The sequence below is a fragment of the Vespa mandarinia genome, chromosome 2, assembly GCF_050613455.1.
Source record: "Vespa mandarinia isolate Hongniang chromosome 2, ASM5061345v1, whole genome shotgun sequence".
NCBI classification, from domain to species: Eukaryota; Metazoa; Arthropoda; class Insecta; order Hymenoptera; family Vespidae; genus Vespa; species Vespa mandarinia.
This window is the reverse complement of record NC_140811.1, coordinates 6,122,507-6,140,000: the sequence shown is the minus strand read 5'-3', so window position 1 is coordinate 6,140,000 and position 17,494 is coordinate 6,122,507. Positions and strand designations below refer to the sequence as shown.

General features: G+C 40.3%; 1 protein-coding gene across 6 annotated transcripts in view; it reads left to right on the top strand.

Annotated features, from left to right (window-relative positions):
* Nucleotides 1-17,494, top strand: part of LOC118439610 (autophagy-related protein 16-like) — a 115,835-nt gene that overhangs the window by 64,842 nt on the left and 33,499 nt on the right. For 2 of the 6 annotated variants that reach the window (XM_085664873.1, XM_085664872.1), the window contains one exon: nt 12,783-13,123. The exons of the other annotated variants lie outside the window; for them this stretch is intronic. In XM_085664873.1, the coding sequence (XP_085520999.1) occupies nt 12,783-13,085 (303 nt within the window). In that variant the 3' untranslated portion in view covers nt 13,086-13,123. Of the gene's footprint in view, nt 1-12,782; nt 13,124-17,494 lie in introns of those variants that run through there. 6 annotated transcript variants of the gene reach the window in all.

The following is a 17,494-nucleotide window of genomic DNA, read 5'->3' as shown; positions in this document are numbered from 1 at the left end:
TCAGTCGATTCTTTTAACATTCCTCGTACTTATTTCTCGTGTTTTTTGTTCTTTTTTTCTGTTTTTTCTTTTTTTTTCTTTTATCACTCTCTCCTTCTCTCTCTCTCTCTCTCTCTCTTTCTCTTTCTCTTTCTTTCTTTCTTTCGATTCATTTTCATTCGCATCACGTACCCGCGATCGAATTTATACATTCACGGTGTATAATGTGGCGTCTTTGTTAAGGTGAAAATAAAAAAAATGAGTACAATAGAAGGCCGATCGAACGTGCAGAGAGAACGATTCCGCACGGCTGCGGGCCGTCCAATTATTTTGAACATCGACGTTTCACCATATTAACGGACTGCATTCTCCCGTGAAACGAACCGAACCGAGTAAATTTATTTATTCGTATGTATATATATCGGGCGCCGTGTCGAGACTTTGATTATGCTTAATAAACGATCATCGAACGACATTCGTTGCCTGCTTTCTCTCTCTCTCTCTCTCTCTCTCTCTCTCTCTCTCTCTCTCTAAGTTATTTTTTCCTCTCATTTCTTCTTCTTTTTTTTTTCTTTTCCACGGGTTTCTAACTTCACCCATGGGAAATCGAACCGTATACGTTGTTTCACTTCGAAGACATTTTACGTATTTCGTGAAAGGGGAGAAACCTGAATGACGTAGAAAGAAAAAGAGAATATCGAGAGGACTGCTACTATATTCGAGACGAATCGAGATCGAGCAGACATTTTCGTAAAGTATCACGATCTTTTCGTCGTTAGAAGCAAGCAATTCTAGAGATATATTTTATCGTCTAACTCGCTCTTCGCGTTACCGCGGTACAATGTCCTCCTCTTTCCTCCCTCCTCCTCCTGCTCTTTTTCATCCTTCCTCGTTTCGACCTTCTCCTTTTCTCTCTCTTTCTCTCTCTCTCTCTCTCTCTCTCGGTTCTCGAGAGCTCTCTCTTTCTCTCTCTCTCTCTCTCATTCTCTCTCGACTTTATTCAAAAGTCGGCATTCCCAACGGAATGGTCGCGTATCTCCCTCGCCTACTCGACGCGACGAATCCTCATTTGCATTTAAACGCGTTTAAACGTTACGGGATTTCACTCACGATTTTACCACCTACGATAAGGCAAGCTCGATAATGGCAATAAAGATGGCAATTTGTCAGCTAGCTCGTCGATTCGGTGGCATTAAGAAAATAGAGAGGAGAAAAAAAATATGGAGAGAGTAACAAGCTCGTCGATTTTAAATATATATTTAAATATAAAAACCTTTTTTTTTTCCTTTTCGTTAACAATTAACAAAAATCTCGTGAGTTCTTAATTAATTAGAGTGAACACGAGTTGACATGATTCCTATGATTCTTCGTTTATAGAGACGTGTTACGTGGTTACCTAATACGCACACGCGCGTCCACCATAATCACCCTTTCGCTCCCTTAACACGCACAAATTACAGCATATCGACGATTCGAGGAGCGTTTCGTAAATTACGAGCGAGCCGAGGTAGAGCGGCACCCGTAAGCTCGCACGACTCTCGGCTAACAGTTTATTATCCTTGGTATGAGGCGGCATTCCATTCGACCATTTCCACGAATTCCTCATCTGCGGCCCATGCAACGCGCGAAAACCGTTCTCACACGCCGCCTCGGGAAATCACACATTACCGACGCGTGAACGATGAGTCTGGTACGAACAAGAGAGGGAGATAGAGAAAGGGAGAGAAAGAGAGAGAGAGAGAGAAGAAAATGAGAGAAAAGGAGGGTAAAAGACAATTAGGAACCAATACAAGGAAAGCTATTAACTCCTCCTTTTAGAGTACGGTTTACGACAAATTAAAGGAGCTTTAAAGTACGAGGTATCCTTCTCTCTTTCTCTCTCTCTCTCTCTCTCTTTCTCTCTCACTCTCGTTCATATATATATAGTAGCTAAGAAAACGATCTTCGTCGTTGTCATCATCCTTATCCTCATTTCATTCTCCTCCTCCTCCTCCATTCCTTGATTCCCTACCATCTTTCTCTTCTTTTACCAAATCGTCCGAGAAAAGTAAGAGCAATGCGTACCACGAGGATGTAGGCGCTTATATCGTTGGCTCTTACTACTGGATTTCTTAACGGAACCCTCGACAAGCCTTCTCTTATCGCTCGAAGAGCCCACTAATTTCTGTTCTTCTCTTCTTTTCCACTCGTATTCGCCTACGGCTTTCAAAGATCCTCTCTCCCTTTCTCTCTCTCTCTCTCTCTCTCTCTCTCTCTTTCTCTTCCTTTCCTCTCTTTCTTTCCATCTTCCTCTTTATTTTCCTTGTTTTCTCTATTCTCTATCTCCGTGTTCTCCGACTGTAAACGACTCACGGCGAGCATCTCTAGCGCGCGAAGGGAATATTTCGTATTCGTCTTTACTTTCCTCGCATTTCAAAGCTGCATTCCGTCTTGATTATCTACCACATTCCGTCATAAATCTCTCGCTATCGTAGCCGATTGGACTTAAGACGTAATCCACGCTGATTGTTATATATTGCCTTCGATTTACGTCCCACTATAGCGCGAACGCATGAGCTCGCACGCGTACTTCGGTTATATGGAAATGAACGTTCTCTCCCGCACGTTCCAACATTTTTCTTTTTTTTTTTTTCTTTTCAATCGTTCTTCCTTTCCTTTCTTTCTCGTCACTTCGCCGCTTACCCTTTAGCGCGTAAACGCTTATATACGCCTACGTTCGGATACCACGAGTTCGACATGCGGAATCAAGAGGATACCTTTCGCTTTTGTGTGTGTATCTCTTTTTAACTCTCTCCCTCTCTCTCTCTCTCTCTTTCTCTTTCTCTTTCCTTCTCTTTTTCTCTCTTTCTTGTACAAGCGATAATCAAGCAACGTCCATCCACTCATCGATCTACTTCTCACTTCCTCATCTTCGACTATTATTTTGCCGTTATCGTTAGTCCAAGATTTAAAATCGTGTATGCTAATGATAGAGGAAGAGATGGAAATTCAAAGAGGCAAAAATCGTTAGAAAGATCTTTCTCTCTTTCTCTCTCTCTTTCTCTCTCTTTCTTTTTTCTTTTTCTCTTTTTTTTTTTTTTTTGACTCGTTATCGATTTGCCCAAAAAATCTCGAAAGTTCGCGCCCTCCGAGGGTTAACCAATCCTTTTTTCTTTCTTTTTTTTTTTCTTTTTTTCTTTTTTCAAGACATCCTGCGAGAGCGCGGACCAGGATTTGCATAATTGCGAGCGATTGTTTGTCCCCGTATCATGGCTGGCGCATACACGCTCCTGAGCCATGGTGTGTTCTCCTCTGATCCTTATTCATATGCAAATGGCTGGGTACACCGGCGTAGCACGCTGCGGAATTGAAGACTGACGCTTACTGGTCCACACACATCTCTCCATCTCTCTTTCATCCTCTGTCTCATTCCCTGTGTCTGGTTATCGCTTTTAGGATTCTAGTTACCTCTTCCTATTATCTTTCTTTTTCTTTCTTTCTATACAAGTACGCGCAAATTTTTTCTTATTCATTTTCTTTTCCATCTCAAATGATTCGAGTTTCGATTTCAAATTTTCGATTTAATTTCTCTTCCTTCTCTTTTCTATCGTAATAACCAACGAGTTCGTCGTATATTTCCATCTCTCTTTCTTCTTCTTTCTTACGTAAATATAATTCGTTATATATATTACATATATATATATATATATATATATATATATATATATATAAATATTGTGTGTGTGTGTGTATATATATATATACATAACTCATTCGATCCAACTACTCTAGCCACACCGAGCGTATTTGCACATGAGCTTCTAACTAGAAGCGAAGCTTCCTTTGTTAACGACTGTATTGGAATTAGGAAGTTTCTCCTACGATGTTAGATAATTATTGTCACGAGATAAATAAAGTAGAGCTTCTCCGGGCATACGCCGTTGAGTTACTCCTGCATGAGAACGAGACACCGATATCGAACTTTCCAATGGATGGGCCGATCGATAAGGGCTCTCTTTAAAGTTAAATTAACGCGTTTAGTTTACATCTTCGTTCGTGAAGGTTCGACTGTATAATACCAACGAGAACCATTTTATCGAGTTAATCCTAGACTGAGAGGGACGATAAGAGCCAAGGATACATACTGTTTTTACGAAATAAGACGTTTAAATTCGATCTTCGAAGATTCGAGTACTCTTTCTCAATCGTAAACATTGCTTGTACAATCAATGAACCCATAAACTTATTCTTTAGTTATCCACGTTTCTTCGACACGTGCTTCAAGCTCTACCAGAGGACGCACGTGCCTCGATTAATAAGAGAAATGTGAGAATAGTCGTCTACGTTCTTCTTCGTGATTTGTTTTCTCTTTCTATCTTTTAACCATCCCTTCGTAGGAAGCACGTTGAAAGCGACGATTTATTTTAATTTTGTGGACAACGCGGTGGTCGTACCGTGTCCTGGAGAAAGTGACGTGGGAATATTCTACGTTTCTCTCGCGTATTCGTAGAAAGTCACGTTGCACTCGTAGTACGGTGATGTCCCTCGTGTCATGCTTTAACTGTGCGGACGACTAGAACCAACTTTACACGGTCATTTAACGCGACGGTCGTGCTAATTAGCGCCTCGTTTAACGAACCTCGCGGCCTAATATATTTTAAAATTTATGCCAGGTACCGTTAAAAGGTACCTATCGTAAAAGCATAGCCCATTATCAGCCACGCGTTTTAGAATTACACGTGACAACGAATTTCCATGTAATTACGTTAAATTCTGATCGTTATAATTTCGTTACAATTTTGTCGTTCGATCAATCGAATCCTCATTTCTCTTTGTCTGTCTATCTGTCTGTCTGTCTGTCTCTCTCTCTCTTTCTTTTTTTTATGCTTTATTACGTCAATTTCTTTTTAGTACAAAGAGTACTAAAACTCTATGTACGAGGAAGAGCAAGTATAATCGAAAATTGGGACGCGTCGTCACGTAGTCGGTAGAGCACGAAACTCAAAGAAGCACGACGACGACGACGATGACGACGACGACAACGACGACGACTACGACGACGATGACAACGACGACACTCTGGCACGGTTACCCGGACATAAATTGCCAGTGGCGCATAATGAGGGTCGTTTGGCCTCGTCAGCCCTTTAAAATCCCGAGTAACGGAAGTCGCGAGTGATTACCTACGGCGGTCATAAGGTTGACTCGTGTGGTCGTCGTGCAATCAGTAAAACCTGCCGCGAAGTATCCGCAGACGTTACAACCTAGGAAGGATACAAACGCCATCGGTCGACTAGTCTCGACATTCCTACTGCTACTACCGAACAAACGTATATACAGAAAGAGTATCTCGACTTGTCCATGGAATTTGCAAATTCCAAGTGCAAAGGGAGAGAATCGACTTTGGCCATGACCACACAACTTCCCTTAACATTTCTGAGAAAATTCTACGCGTATGCAAATGGCATCTCGCCGTATCCTTTCATATCATCGCTATCAACCATTCCCTTTACGTATTTGTTTCTACGGTATAAATACTTTCGTAGTTTTATTTTTATTATAAAATCTTTAAGGTTCATTTCTCATTCCTACGATTTTCAATTAAAATTATTCCTACACTGGTGGTCGTTGAGCTGTGGCATTAAGTGGATAGGTGAAACGTCCTTATGGAAAGGTCGATGATAATCTATAGACCATGTGTAATTCTTCTCGGTACGTTGAAAATCTAGAATTTCTCTGCATGAAACTGGATGAGAGAGAGAGAGAGAGAAAGAGAGAGAGAGAGAGAGAGAGGGAGAGAGAAAGAGAGAGAAAAGACCGCACGTATTCGGTTCACGAAAGATGTTCGCCACCAATCGGCAGCACCTGTCGACGACAGGTCGAGTACCGGGAACAAATTGGGACCACGGCATAAAATTTTACCCTCGCTCATCCGCCTTTCCTATACGAATTCTGGTTATCTTGTGAGAGAGAACGAGAGAGAAAGAAAAAGGATTGTGGTGCTCACGAAACGTCCGATATTTTCTCACTTTTAATATTCTCACGAGCTCACAGTAGAAAAGTCACGACGTTGTTTGCCGAGATATCTTAAATCGAATCACGACGATTTTCTGAAGGTAAACGATTAATACGATACTTTTATATTGTTCTTTCGAATATAATAAAGAATATAATGATTTTTTGATCGATAATTTTAATAATTGCTGCTTCGATCATTACAATCGTTTCTTTTATAATAAACATATAGTATCTCACATCGGTGATTGTACAATAGACATTTATTATCTGTCTATTTATTTATTTATTTTTGTTTTTTTTCTTGTTTTTTTTTTTTACTTATAAATTAGCAAAACAAAAATAAAAGAGACATAAAAGAAGAAGAAGAAGAAGAAGAAGATTCCTTATCGATATCGGACCAAGATCACGAAGCTTTATACATTGGTACCGTAAGTTCGGCATTAGATGTAGACGAGATTAGAATTCCGACATTATGCATTTAATCTTTTCCCAATCGATGACCGAAGGAAGAATCGCGGTTGTACACGTTGTCTTTCTCTTATCTACTATTCCTTAACGTATATTATTCTCGAGTTGTACGTTTTCGTTTCGTCGGTTGCGGGACAAGGAGAGATAGAGTGGGAGGGTGGGGAGGGGAGGGACGATGGTCGACGATGCTGCAGAAAAGAAGAAGAAAATTCTTAACGGCAACCCGTGCGTCTTTCTTGCAATAAATCCGTCCACGGAATTTCCTCGGCGATCCTAAAAGCGAGCTCGGACTAAACGTAATTTAACGTCTTCGTGGCTTTCCTGTCCTCCACGACGTTAGCCCCGCGGTTTCCTCGGAACGAGCTCACCAACACCATACCCACAAGCTGCATCGTTGTACCAACAGAAACACCGTCGACAATTCATGCGGACGAACACCTTTTAACCGTTATTAATTACGCCGTATTAATATAAATGCTCGGCTTAAGGAGAATTAATGTACCCATCCGCAATTTAGTCGCACCGTAGAAAATCTGGACTGCCGGATTTACGCGGCCATTCGGTTCTTGTTAGGCGAATTCAACTCGAAAGAGGAAATTACCGTTCATATTGCTTTCCTTACTCTTTCCCCCATCCATCTCTTTTTCCCGGTCGTAAGAATATTTATTTTCCATTCATATGATTAATTTACTTGTTAAGAATAATATCGTATCTTTTTTTTTTCTTTTTTTTCTTTTTTTTTTTTTTTCTTTTTTTTTCTTTCCTTTTCCTTCGTCGTATTTAATTGCTTCTTAATAGCGGACGTTCTTAAAACTTTGAAAAATTTCTTTCTGGTCTTTACGAACGTGCAAGAGGTTTTGTCGATAAGAAGTCGAGAATCCGTTAAGCCGTCACGAGTTGGTGGCCTGTAGTCTCCGAGAGGATTGGCTTCGCTAGAATAACGCGACTCTGGCGGTCGGTAAATCGTGTATCCCAATGTTCGTGCGCGGGTGGCAACGCATATATGGCCGGCGGCAGCGCATATCGGTCATCCCAGTTCCATACCGCGGCATAAACCGCGGTTTGCCATCTACCGCATAGAGAACTCGCGACGTTTCTAATTTTCCCTACGGTATTAGCCATGGACTCTGTTCTTCCATTCGTTTATCTACCTACTTTCCTTCTTTCCTAGATTTCTTTCCTTATGATAGTTAATTCATAACTAAGTACGTACATCTCGATAATTTACGTTACTTGCTCCTCCTTCTCCTTTTCTTACTCCTCGTGTCCTCTCCCTTCTCCTCCATTCTTTTATAGGTCCAAGAATGATCAGGAAGATGATATCGAGAATTATCGTTTAGCTTTTGGCTTCGATAATACGCCTCCTTCTATTCTCCAAACTCTAGTTTTTACTAAGATCGAAGTAAGATCGACATGATTGTCGATACGAACTCGTCTATACGATAGATTTCGACGAGATCGGAGTATCTAATCGATCGGTTCTTCTTGAAACTAGCCGTTAATTGCGGGTTTCGAAAATAGCTCGGAGTCTGGTACAGGAACACTCCAGAACGCCAAGAAAGGATTAGACTCTCCTGTGGCGCAGATTGCAACGAGCTAGGTACTATGTTATATGTTGTTAATTACGTTCGCCGCGCGAGGCACATCTTGGCTATCGTGAAACAGCGCGTAAGTAGTAAACGCTTCGCTAAGTAGCTAAGATATTAATAAGCTGCCTAACGGAGGTAACCTCCGTCTCCTCCCCGTTCTTCTTTATGCTACTCCACCTCATCTTCTCTCTCTCCCTCTCTCTCTCTCTTTCTCTCTCTCTCTCTCTCTCTCTTTCTCTCTCTCTCTCTATTCTCTTCTCTTCTCCGTTACTCGTAAGGCGTATTCGCCTACAAGGTAAGATGATTTTCTTCGTCCTCGTGAGACCAACAATGATTACGCTTCTGGTTTCTCCAATTAGTCCTTTATAGTTAAGTAGATGCAGATTGAAAGCAAAAGGTATAAAGATGAATGAAATAGAAACGGTTAATTAGTAATCAGAAAAGATTTGATTAATTTCATTCAAAATTAAAATATATCTTTGTATTGTTTAATGGAAATATTATTAATAGATAATAAAGCGGTTAGATGGAAAAGGTAAAATCATAACAATACCTGGCTTAAAATCGATGAATAATATTAGCTCCGTTGTAATTTATTACATCAACTTGATATAAAGTAAAGGAAAAGTATCATTGCCCGATTGAAAAATCAACGAGCGTAAACAACTAATTACGATAATTCTCCCCTATGGTTAAAATTCCTATTCTCCTACTACTTCTTATTTCCTCGTTACTTTTTCTCTCTTGCCTTCCCTGCGTTTGCAAAAGGCAAACAATTAGAGAAATGGATACGCGATCGTAACCGTGAAAGTAATAAAAAGCTACATGGAAGAATAATACGAATGGAGAAGAGCGCACACGAGCGGAAGAGCTTTGCGCGTTGCTTGTAAAAATTACCGAGATCCTCCTATCTTTTCTTTTCTTTTCTTTTCTTTTTTTCTTCTCTCTTTCCCTTCTCCCTTTTCTCCTTCCCTCTCTCACGTAGTTTCTATGGTCGTATCGGCGCACATGTATGAGACAGATAATATCTTCTTGAGGGATTAAACACACCCGCATCCTTGCGTCGTGGTGTACGGTGATGTGTCCCATGGCCCCAATGACCCCATCTGCAGTCTCCCTCCTCTCCCCATCCCTCTCTCGCCATCTTTCGATTCCCTCTCAGCCTCTTCTCCCTTCTTCTCGCGCTACCGCACAGACGTTGCACGTAGTTCGCTCTACGCTCCGTTGATTCCTCTCTCTCTCTCTCTCTCTCTCTCTTATTCTCTCTTTCTCCTTTCTTACTTTTTCGTTTATTTTTCAACATCGGTTCGCGTTTTTGTTACCGACGATACGCGAGTGTGCACACGCGGGAAAATGCAGATGTTTCGGTAGACCCGTGGCGGAACGTGTAAAATCATTATGGTCGGTATATATATATATATATAGATATATATATATATATATACCTCTCGTGCTACACGAAAGAGAAAAGAGGGAAAGAGCAAGGTGCTCGACGAGCAGAACACAAGCGGAAGTTCGCGCTTCCAACACTTGTAGTAACGTCGACGAATCGTTTCAATCGAAGCCACAAGATTCTTCGAGGTCCACCGACCGTGATCCAAAGACCGATATTCACTCGAGAACTCCTCTCTTTCTCAGCGTATCGCATTAAGAAGATTCTCTTCTCCAGCCTAGCAGAAGGAAAATCAACGATTGAGAGAACTACTATGATCGCTTTAGTTTATGTTCGTCGGTTTATATCGCTTGCAAATGAACTTGTGCCAGTCAGGAATGTTGTTCGTCGAGGGCGGCCTTTGAAGCCTAAGCACCGTTCTAACCGAATAGTTTTGCATTTATTAAGACGATAGGATTCTAGCAGGTCCTAACGGAAACAATCGATGGAACTTTCTCAAGTTATAGAGAAATTATTATGAGAGACCAGAGAAATAAAAAGAAATGGAAAGAGACAGACAGAGAGAGAGAGAGAGAGAGAGAGAGAGAGAGAGAGAGAGAGAGAGAATGAGATAATCTATTTATTTGTTCAACAATTTGTTCTGTCTTTTTTTTCTTTTCTTTTTTTACATTTTTATTGCCTCTTTATTATCTACACCGAATTTTTAATATTTATAATGATTTCCACATGCTCTTTTTTGTCGATCAAGTCGATCAAGTAGTATCAAATAAGTATATTTCTATCAAAATTATAAGATGTAAATAGCAAAGGTGATTTAACGGTGATTCTCTTTACGGATGACAGGAAAATGAAAATGTATAGGACATGTTTCCCTTTGCTTGGTCGTCCTTCGAAGGTATTCCATTATCGTGAGACAACGTTTGAAACATCCTGGACGATCCTTCTGTTCTGAGTATCGATCGGTTGGATGAAGTGCTGCTTCCGGTTAGAGGATTCGTCGAGCTCGCACTATACGAGAGAGAAACAGGTGTCTCCCATGGGGCATTGTACAAGGGCCATTTCGAGAGTTAGAGACAGATAGTACGAATTACACCAGTGTATTTCCTCTCGTCTACGTATTCTCCTCCTTTCTCCTCATCTCTAAACTCTTAGGTATGTCCTTTCATTGGACGATGGACTTCTCACGTTGCTCCTTTTACCAATTGAATGTCCAATTCGAGATTCGTGATTCGTATCGTTTGCAAAAGGAAACTGTATCTTATTCTGGTATATACGTGAAATAACGAATGAAGATATAATGTATACATACGTCTTATGTATGTATTTACGTATTTGCTTGCTCGTGTTGTGAATGGCTCGGAGGAGAGTTATATGTGTGCACCGAGATAGAGCGAGCGAGGATCGTAGAAACCGACCCACCGAGATATTCTTGCGGAGTGGGAAAAGAAATTGGGTATTTCACGGTTCCGTTGGCCATTCCCGTTCCTCGGCTCCGAGTTTAAATATATGTCCTACGTACATATATGTACGTTCTCGTTTGAGCCTTTTAGCTTTGGTAGAGAAAGAGAAAGTATATATGTATATATATATATATATGTATTCTTTCTAATGGTCGGAAGAGGGGACACTTGGTCTTTCCATCTTACACCAAATCACACTCTATCGTCCTTTTTCATTTCTTTTCTTTTTTTCCTTTCTCCTACTTTATCGATAATGTTCCACCGATGGACGCCAGTTATCCCGTACTTCGTATGGTAAAAGGTTTTACCAGTCGATGTCGGTGACCCTGAATAGACTAGTACGCGTATATTCGATAAAAGCGCTTTTTCGATCGCGGATGAAGAGATTTTTCGAGGAGAATTGAATTTCAAAGATGACGTTAATTCTATTCCAACTGGAGAACGTCGTCGTCGACAACGACGACGACGACGACGACGACGACGACGACGACGACGACGACGACGACGATGATGACGACTACGACGACGCGAGGAATAGCATGTTCGATTGAATTCTCGTGAAATTCGGGTAGTACTCGAACCCGAAAGGTTATGCATTCTCGATCTTATACATGATCGAGGTGGATTTAAATTGCATTCCTACCTTTCCAATTTATTTTACATATACGTTCGGCGAATAATATCGGCTTACATATCGATATAATACAACTCGAATCATTGCACATCTCAGTACACTCAGTACGTTTTACGTTTATATCGAAGGGATCGTACATTTTTTTTTCCTCGAGTTTTATAAACTACAACGGTGTCCATCGGTATTGGAATATAAAAAGGATGCAATGTTTCGCTCGATAATTAAACGGTCCCGATAAAATTGCGTTTTTATATACGCAAGACCATAGTTAGAAAATAGAAACGAGATACGTCTCTGGGGAAACATAGACATTTGACAGTTCTGTCCATTGCTTCTCTTTTGTTTACCAATGCTTCTTAGTTTTTAATGTCATCAACGGCAAAGCTTTAATTAACTTGCCTTGGTCGAAGGCAAAGTAAAATTGAACGGCAAAGTAAAATTGCCTTGGTCGAAGTACATAGTAACTAGTTCGCCAACGAGATTTTCTCATTTGTTCTTGTTTTTTCTTTTTGTTTTTTTTTTCTTTTTCTTCTGCTTCCTTTTTTTTGTTTTTTTGTTTTATTTTTTTTTTTGTTTTGTTTTTTCTATCTCGACAAACATTCATTTTTGGTACTCGTCGTGAAAGGTAAACTACTATCGATCGTAATTAGCTTCGATAACTTTGAAATATGAGAGAAAAAGAGAGAGAGAGAGGAAGAGAAAGAAAGAGGGAGAGGAAGAGAGAGAATATCTCGAGTTTAACGACTACAGCTTGTAACTAACGTAATGTCGATTAAACATAAGGGAATAAATAATCGTTAAGTAGCACGATGGTAATTTAACTTTCGTCTTCGAAGTATACTTGAAAGTTCAACGATTTTGGGAGTATTCTGGCAGCTACCAGAATGAAGTCGGATATTCTAGAATATCTAGGAAAAGTCACAAAATAACGGGTGAAGATAACGAGAGAGACATTTTTATCGTTTTAATGCATTAACATGAGATCGTTTCGCTAATGAAAAGAAAAGAAATGAGAAGATACACTTTTAGGCTACTACTGGTGCTGTTGCTTGGTAATGATATTAACGATATTTTAGTTTCTTTCGTATTACTTCGATACCATTGTCTACCAATTTCACGCGTGCTTTTTCCCCCCATGAAATATATCGATGGATATTCGAATCTTATGAACCGAAATGCGAAGGACAAATCGGATAGTTATATGCAGCGAAGTGACTCGAGCTGTCTATTTTTACAATAAGCTTCCTCTCGCGTGCTGGTAGGTATCGCCCAGAGTCGTACTCTTCTCGGTGGTTTGGCGAATCTATTTTACGGAAAATACGACTCATGAATACGCGGCACAACTCACTGAGATTTCCGTAAACGCGTATTCCTTCGAGACGCTGAGGACGATCGTAGAAAAGCCCGGAGGCGTAGTGGGAGAAGGGAAGACTGGCTGGATCCTTGGAAGGGGTCGTTTCTGGCTTGGCATTGAATTAGGTATAGCTTTGAATGGATTCGCATTGGCACGGAGTGGTATAAAAGGAAAGCACTTACTCAGAACGGTAAGTGATAAAAGAGTCTGAAAAACATGTTTGAGCCATGACTGGAGAGAAGGAAAAACGGAAAGAAAGGATGGAAGGAAGGATGGAAAGAAGGAAGGAAGGAGGGAGGGAGGGAGGGAGGGAAGGAAGGAAGGAAGGAAGGAAGGAAGGAAGGAAGGAAGGAAGGAAGGAAGGAAGGAAGGAAGGAAGGAAGGAAGGAAGGAAGGAAGGAAGGAAGGAAGGAAGGAAGGAAGGAAGGAAGGAAGGAAGGAAGGAAGGAAGGAAGGAAGGAAGGAAGGAAGGAAGGAAAGATGAAGAAGGAAAAAATAAGCTGCGAAGGAATCGTGGGAGCTAAGTGTTTCCATGGAAATTCTGAGGTAATATTCTCGGTATGGTATACAGATCTACTGCGCGATGAAAAAAAAAAAAAATAAAAAAATAAAACAAATAAAAATAAAAAAGAAATAAAAAAGATAATAATAAAAAGAAATAGTAAGGAATAAAATAAAAATGGAGTACGAAAAGAGTGAAGCAAAAAAATCATTTGCTACCGCTTTATAATAGTTCTTTCTCGAAGCATCTTTATTACAAAGTGTTTGGGGGATCAAAAATCGTTTAAGTCTTTTCTAGAGCTATTTTTCTGAGCGTATGTCGCACGCGCGCGCACGAGAATAAAAACTTCTCGTGTACGAACGCTTAAGAAGAGAAATTGTAAGATTTTCGCGACGGTGCGAGATTTTCTCTCTCTCTCTCTCTCTCTTTCTGTCTCGCTTGGCTTCCTTTGTTTTCCCTTCTTCTACCTTTCTTTTTCCTTTTTCTTTTTCTTTTTCTTTTTCTTTCTCTGTCTCTTTCTATTTCTCTTACTGCCGACGTTCATTTTCCTTCGCGGAAGGACTTCTTACGGAAGCATAATAAAATTTCCGCAGAGAAAACGGAGGGTGGTAGAAACGAACGCCGAGTGGAATTTCCTTGTCTCCTAGGGAAGAAGATTCTCCGAGAGATGTTGTCCTATTACGCATTTGCTCGCTTTCTCGTCTTTTTCGACTCTCGGTTGTTCTAACAGTATGCACCATGGGCGACGAAACTTTTGTTGATTCCGCAAATTCATTATCCTGGATAGAATTTTGATGAAGCACCGAGTAAATGACTTGTTAGAATCGAGATAAATTTACGATAATTAATTAAAACCGTATTGGCTATAGTTATTATTTTAAGTCGGAGCTTTTCACGAGGAAACGTACTGGAGATAAAAAGCTTCGATGTTAGGTGAAATTGCAATATCGTTTCACGGAATGCATAAAGATGAGAAAGAAGAGAGATAGATAGATAGATAGATAGATAGATAGATAGATAGATAGATAGATAGATAGATAGATAGATAGATAGATAGATAGATAGGTGGATAGGTAGATAGGTAGATGGATAGAGAGAATGAGAAAGAGGGAAAGAGAGAGAACGAGTAGTTGCGGCATTAGTACTAGCCAATCCTTCCATCCTGTTGGTACGCGCTCGCTTTATCGATTTTCGTCAGAATCCACACACGTAAGGGCAGTCAAACTCTCTTTACGATCGATCGTTCAACGAACGTAGGACTCCCAGAACATAATGAAATAGCCATGGGTCGTTCGATATACAGAGAAGATCGGTAGAATTCAGGTTCGGAAATCGAGAGGAGCTTAATGGAACGGTGCTAGAAATCGAACGGAGCTTCAAATCGACGTAATTACGACTTTTTTTCCTCCCTCCACACAGCCCTCTCCCTCTCCTCTTTCCCACTCTATCTTTCTTGATGGCAACGTAAACGGTCGCACAGAAGATTTTCGGCCTCGTTCGCGCAAAAAGCTTCATCCGTTTTGTCGGCAAAGGAATTGAAAAAGGGGTAAGAGAGGGGAAAGAGAGAGAGAGAGAGAGAGAGAGAGAGAGAGGTATAGGAGAAAGATGTAATTAATGGACTTGGTACTGAGAAGAGGATACCGATTTCCAAGCGAGAACGCTTTTATCGGCAAGGCCGCGATCTTGCTTGACTGGTAAACGACGAATGCCGATGTATTAAATAGAGGAACGAAGCAATGTCTGCTACATACAGAGTAGATCTTGCTTGCTAATTTAACGATTGCTGTCATTTATGCAACGATCGTCTAACATTCGGATCGCTCATCATCGGACACACGGTTAACTAAAAAGAGAGACAGAGAGAAAAGGTGCTCGACTGACGCGGGAAAATCGAATTCAGCTCGGTAATGATGCGACCCGCAGAGTGGCATCGATCAGAAACATCGTACCGATTAGGATCGTTAAGCTTAAAAAGGAATTTGCATTCGTAAAGCGAAAGGATGCGTTATATATACACTACGTTCGCGGAAATGTTAAGAACAAGGAAGCTATTGGGAAAAAGTAAAAGAGTGTTCTTGTAAATCGGAATGATTCATAAAACAAGTCGGTATCGAAAACGATCTGACAAACGTTTCCGTTCTCTTTCCCTTTCTCTTTCTCTCTCTCTCTCTCTCTCTCTCTCTCTCTCTCTCTCTCTCTCTCTCTCTCTATCTCTATTTCTCTCTCTTACTAAAAGAAAAATATAGGAATCGTCGTTTCGTTTTTTACGTCGAAAGTGAAGATCGCGCGTTCGGTAAGAAGAATTCCGAGTGACGGTACCAATTGACAGGAATAACAAATGGGTAGTATGTGTGAGTAACACCGGGGTAAAGATAAGATCGACTCGCCGTTACACGTCCGGCCCTTCGTGTAACACGGCGTAGCCCTTATGATAATCACCGGAGAGGCAACGTGATTGCGAGGATTTGTTAGTACGATAAACCTTCGACGCTCGGCTATGAATTAGGTTGACGAGGGGCAGTGAAGAGGGCAAAATCTACGATCTGAAATTCAATAGCCGATAAATAACACGCTCCGTAAATTCTATAATCGGTACTTTGTACGTCCGATAGACCGCCTCCGGTTGAACGTTCCACGCGTAAGAAAGATAAATACGATCGTGTTACCGATCACTGATCGTCATCCGGAACTGTTCTTTTTTTTTCTTTGAAAACAATCAAGAAATCGTATTATATTTTCTTTATAAGTATTTGTAACTTTAAATTCTCGTTGATTATCGATGTTAAATTGATTGAATATTTTTCTCTCATTATTTGGTATCTCGTATAAATCCGAGATAATTTTTCTTTTTACTGGGTTTTTTTTTTTTTTTTTTTTTTTTTTTTTTTTTTTTTTTTTTTTTAAATTAATATATACATTATTATTCTACAATATGAATCGGAAGATAAAATGGTAAATGTTGTTGTTTGATGTAACTGTTTTATACTTTATCTGTCTTTTAAAATTTTTATTCATATTGTTACAGTAGAAAGATATTAGTGTTTCCGAAATGTCGTCGAAGCTGTAGTGAGATCGAATCATAGAAAGAAATCTCGAAAAATCCGAACCATCGATATTCTATTACGTTTCTAGCCGATAGAATGTGCAACAACCACGACAGCAACCGAGGTGAGCACGTAGGGAACGTGTTGTGTCACGTAGTATTGACTATCGAATAGATATCCGACCACAAGAGGATAGAAAAGAGGAGAGAAGAGTAGGCTGATATCGCGTGCTCGCGTTTCTGCTTTCGAGTACGAGACCGTTGCATCCTATGCACAAACCTACGCTTCTTATGCAAACTGGCATTGGTCCAATTCTGAATATTACGAGGTGTCACTCTCATGTCATACCAGATACAAACGAGAACCATCGAACCTCGATTCGTCCATATGTTTTATTTTGCGTTTTTACTTGAATTAATTCATTTTCTTTTTCTCCCTCGTTATCCCGTCCATGTCTTTCTTATCTTTTGATCATATTCGTGGTTGTATGTACTTACATACATACATAGTTGAATATCGTGGGAACGAAATCGTGTACATTCGAACAGTAGAGACGACGACGAGGTCAAACGTGCACACCGATCGGAGTATAAATCGAAAGCGCGAACTAAAAAGTCTCCGATCTCAATAACTACTACTACTACTACTGCTACTACTAGTCACTAGCGACTGTCCTGTTAACCCATTAACCTTCTCGCATCGTGGCCTCGTTAATCCTCTATTTCTCTTAGCCGTACGATTACGACGACGATCAAGAGGAGAACGAGGAGCTGGTATCGTCCGGTCACGTTCGCTTTTGCCTCCTAGAGAGATCCGGCACGATTGAGACCACGATGGAGATCGTAAGATCCTTCTCATTATACGTTGATTCGATCGATCCTGTATAACTAAGTTCGTTTTGTAATATCCAAAGAAATTTTTTTGATCAGAATGGAAGACTAATTTTCCTTTTAACAGGATCATCGGTAATTCTCCAAATTTATTTTGTTCCTTTGCAAATTCAAAACTTGGTCACGAATACTCCTTTGCATTTCGAGCAATGAAAGAATTCGACGTTGATTATATTTACTTGGA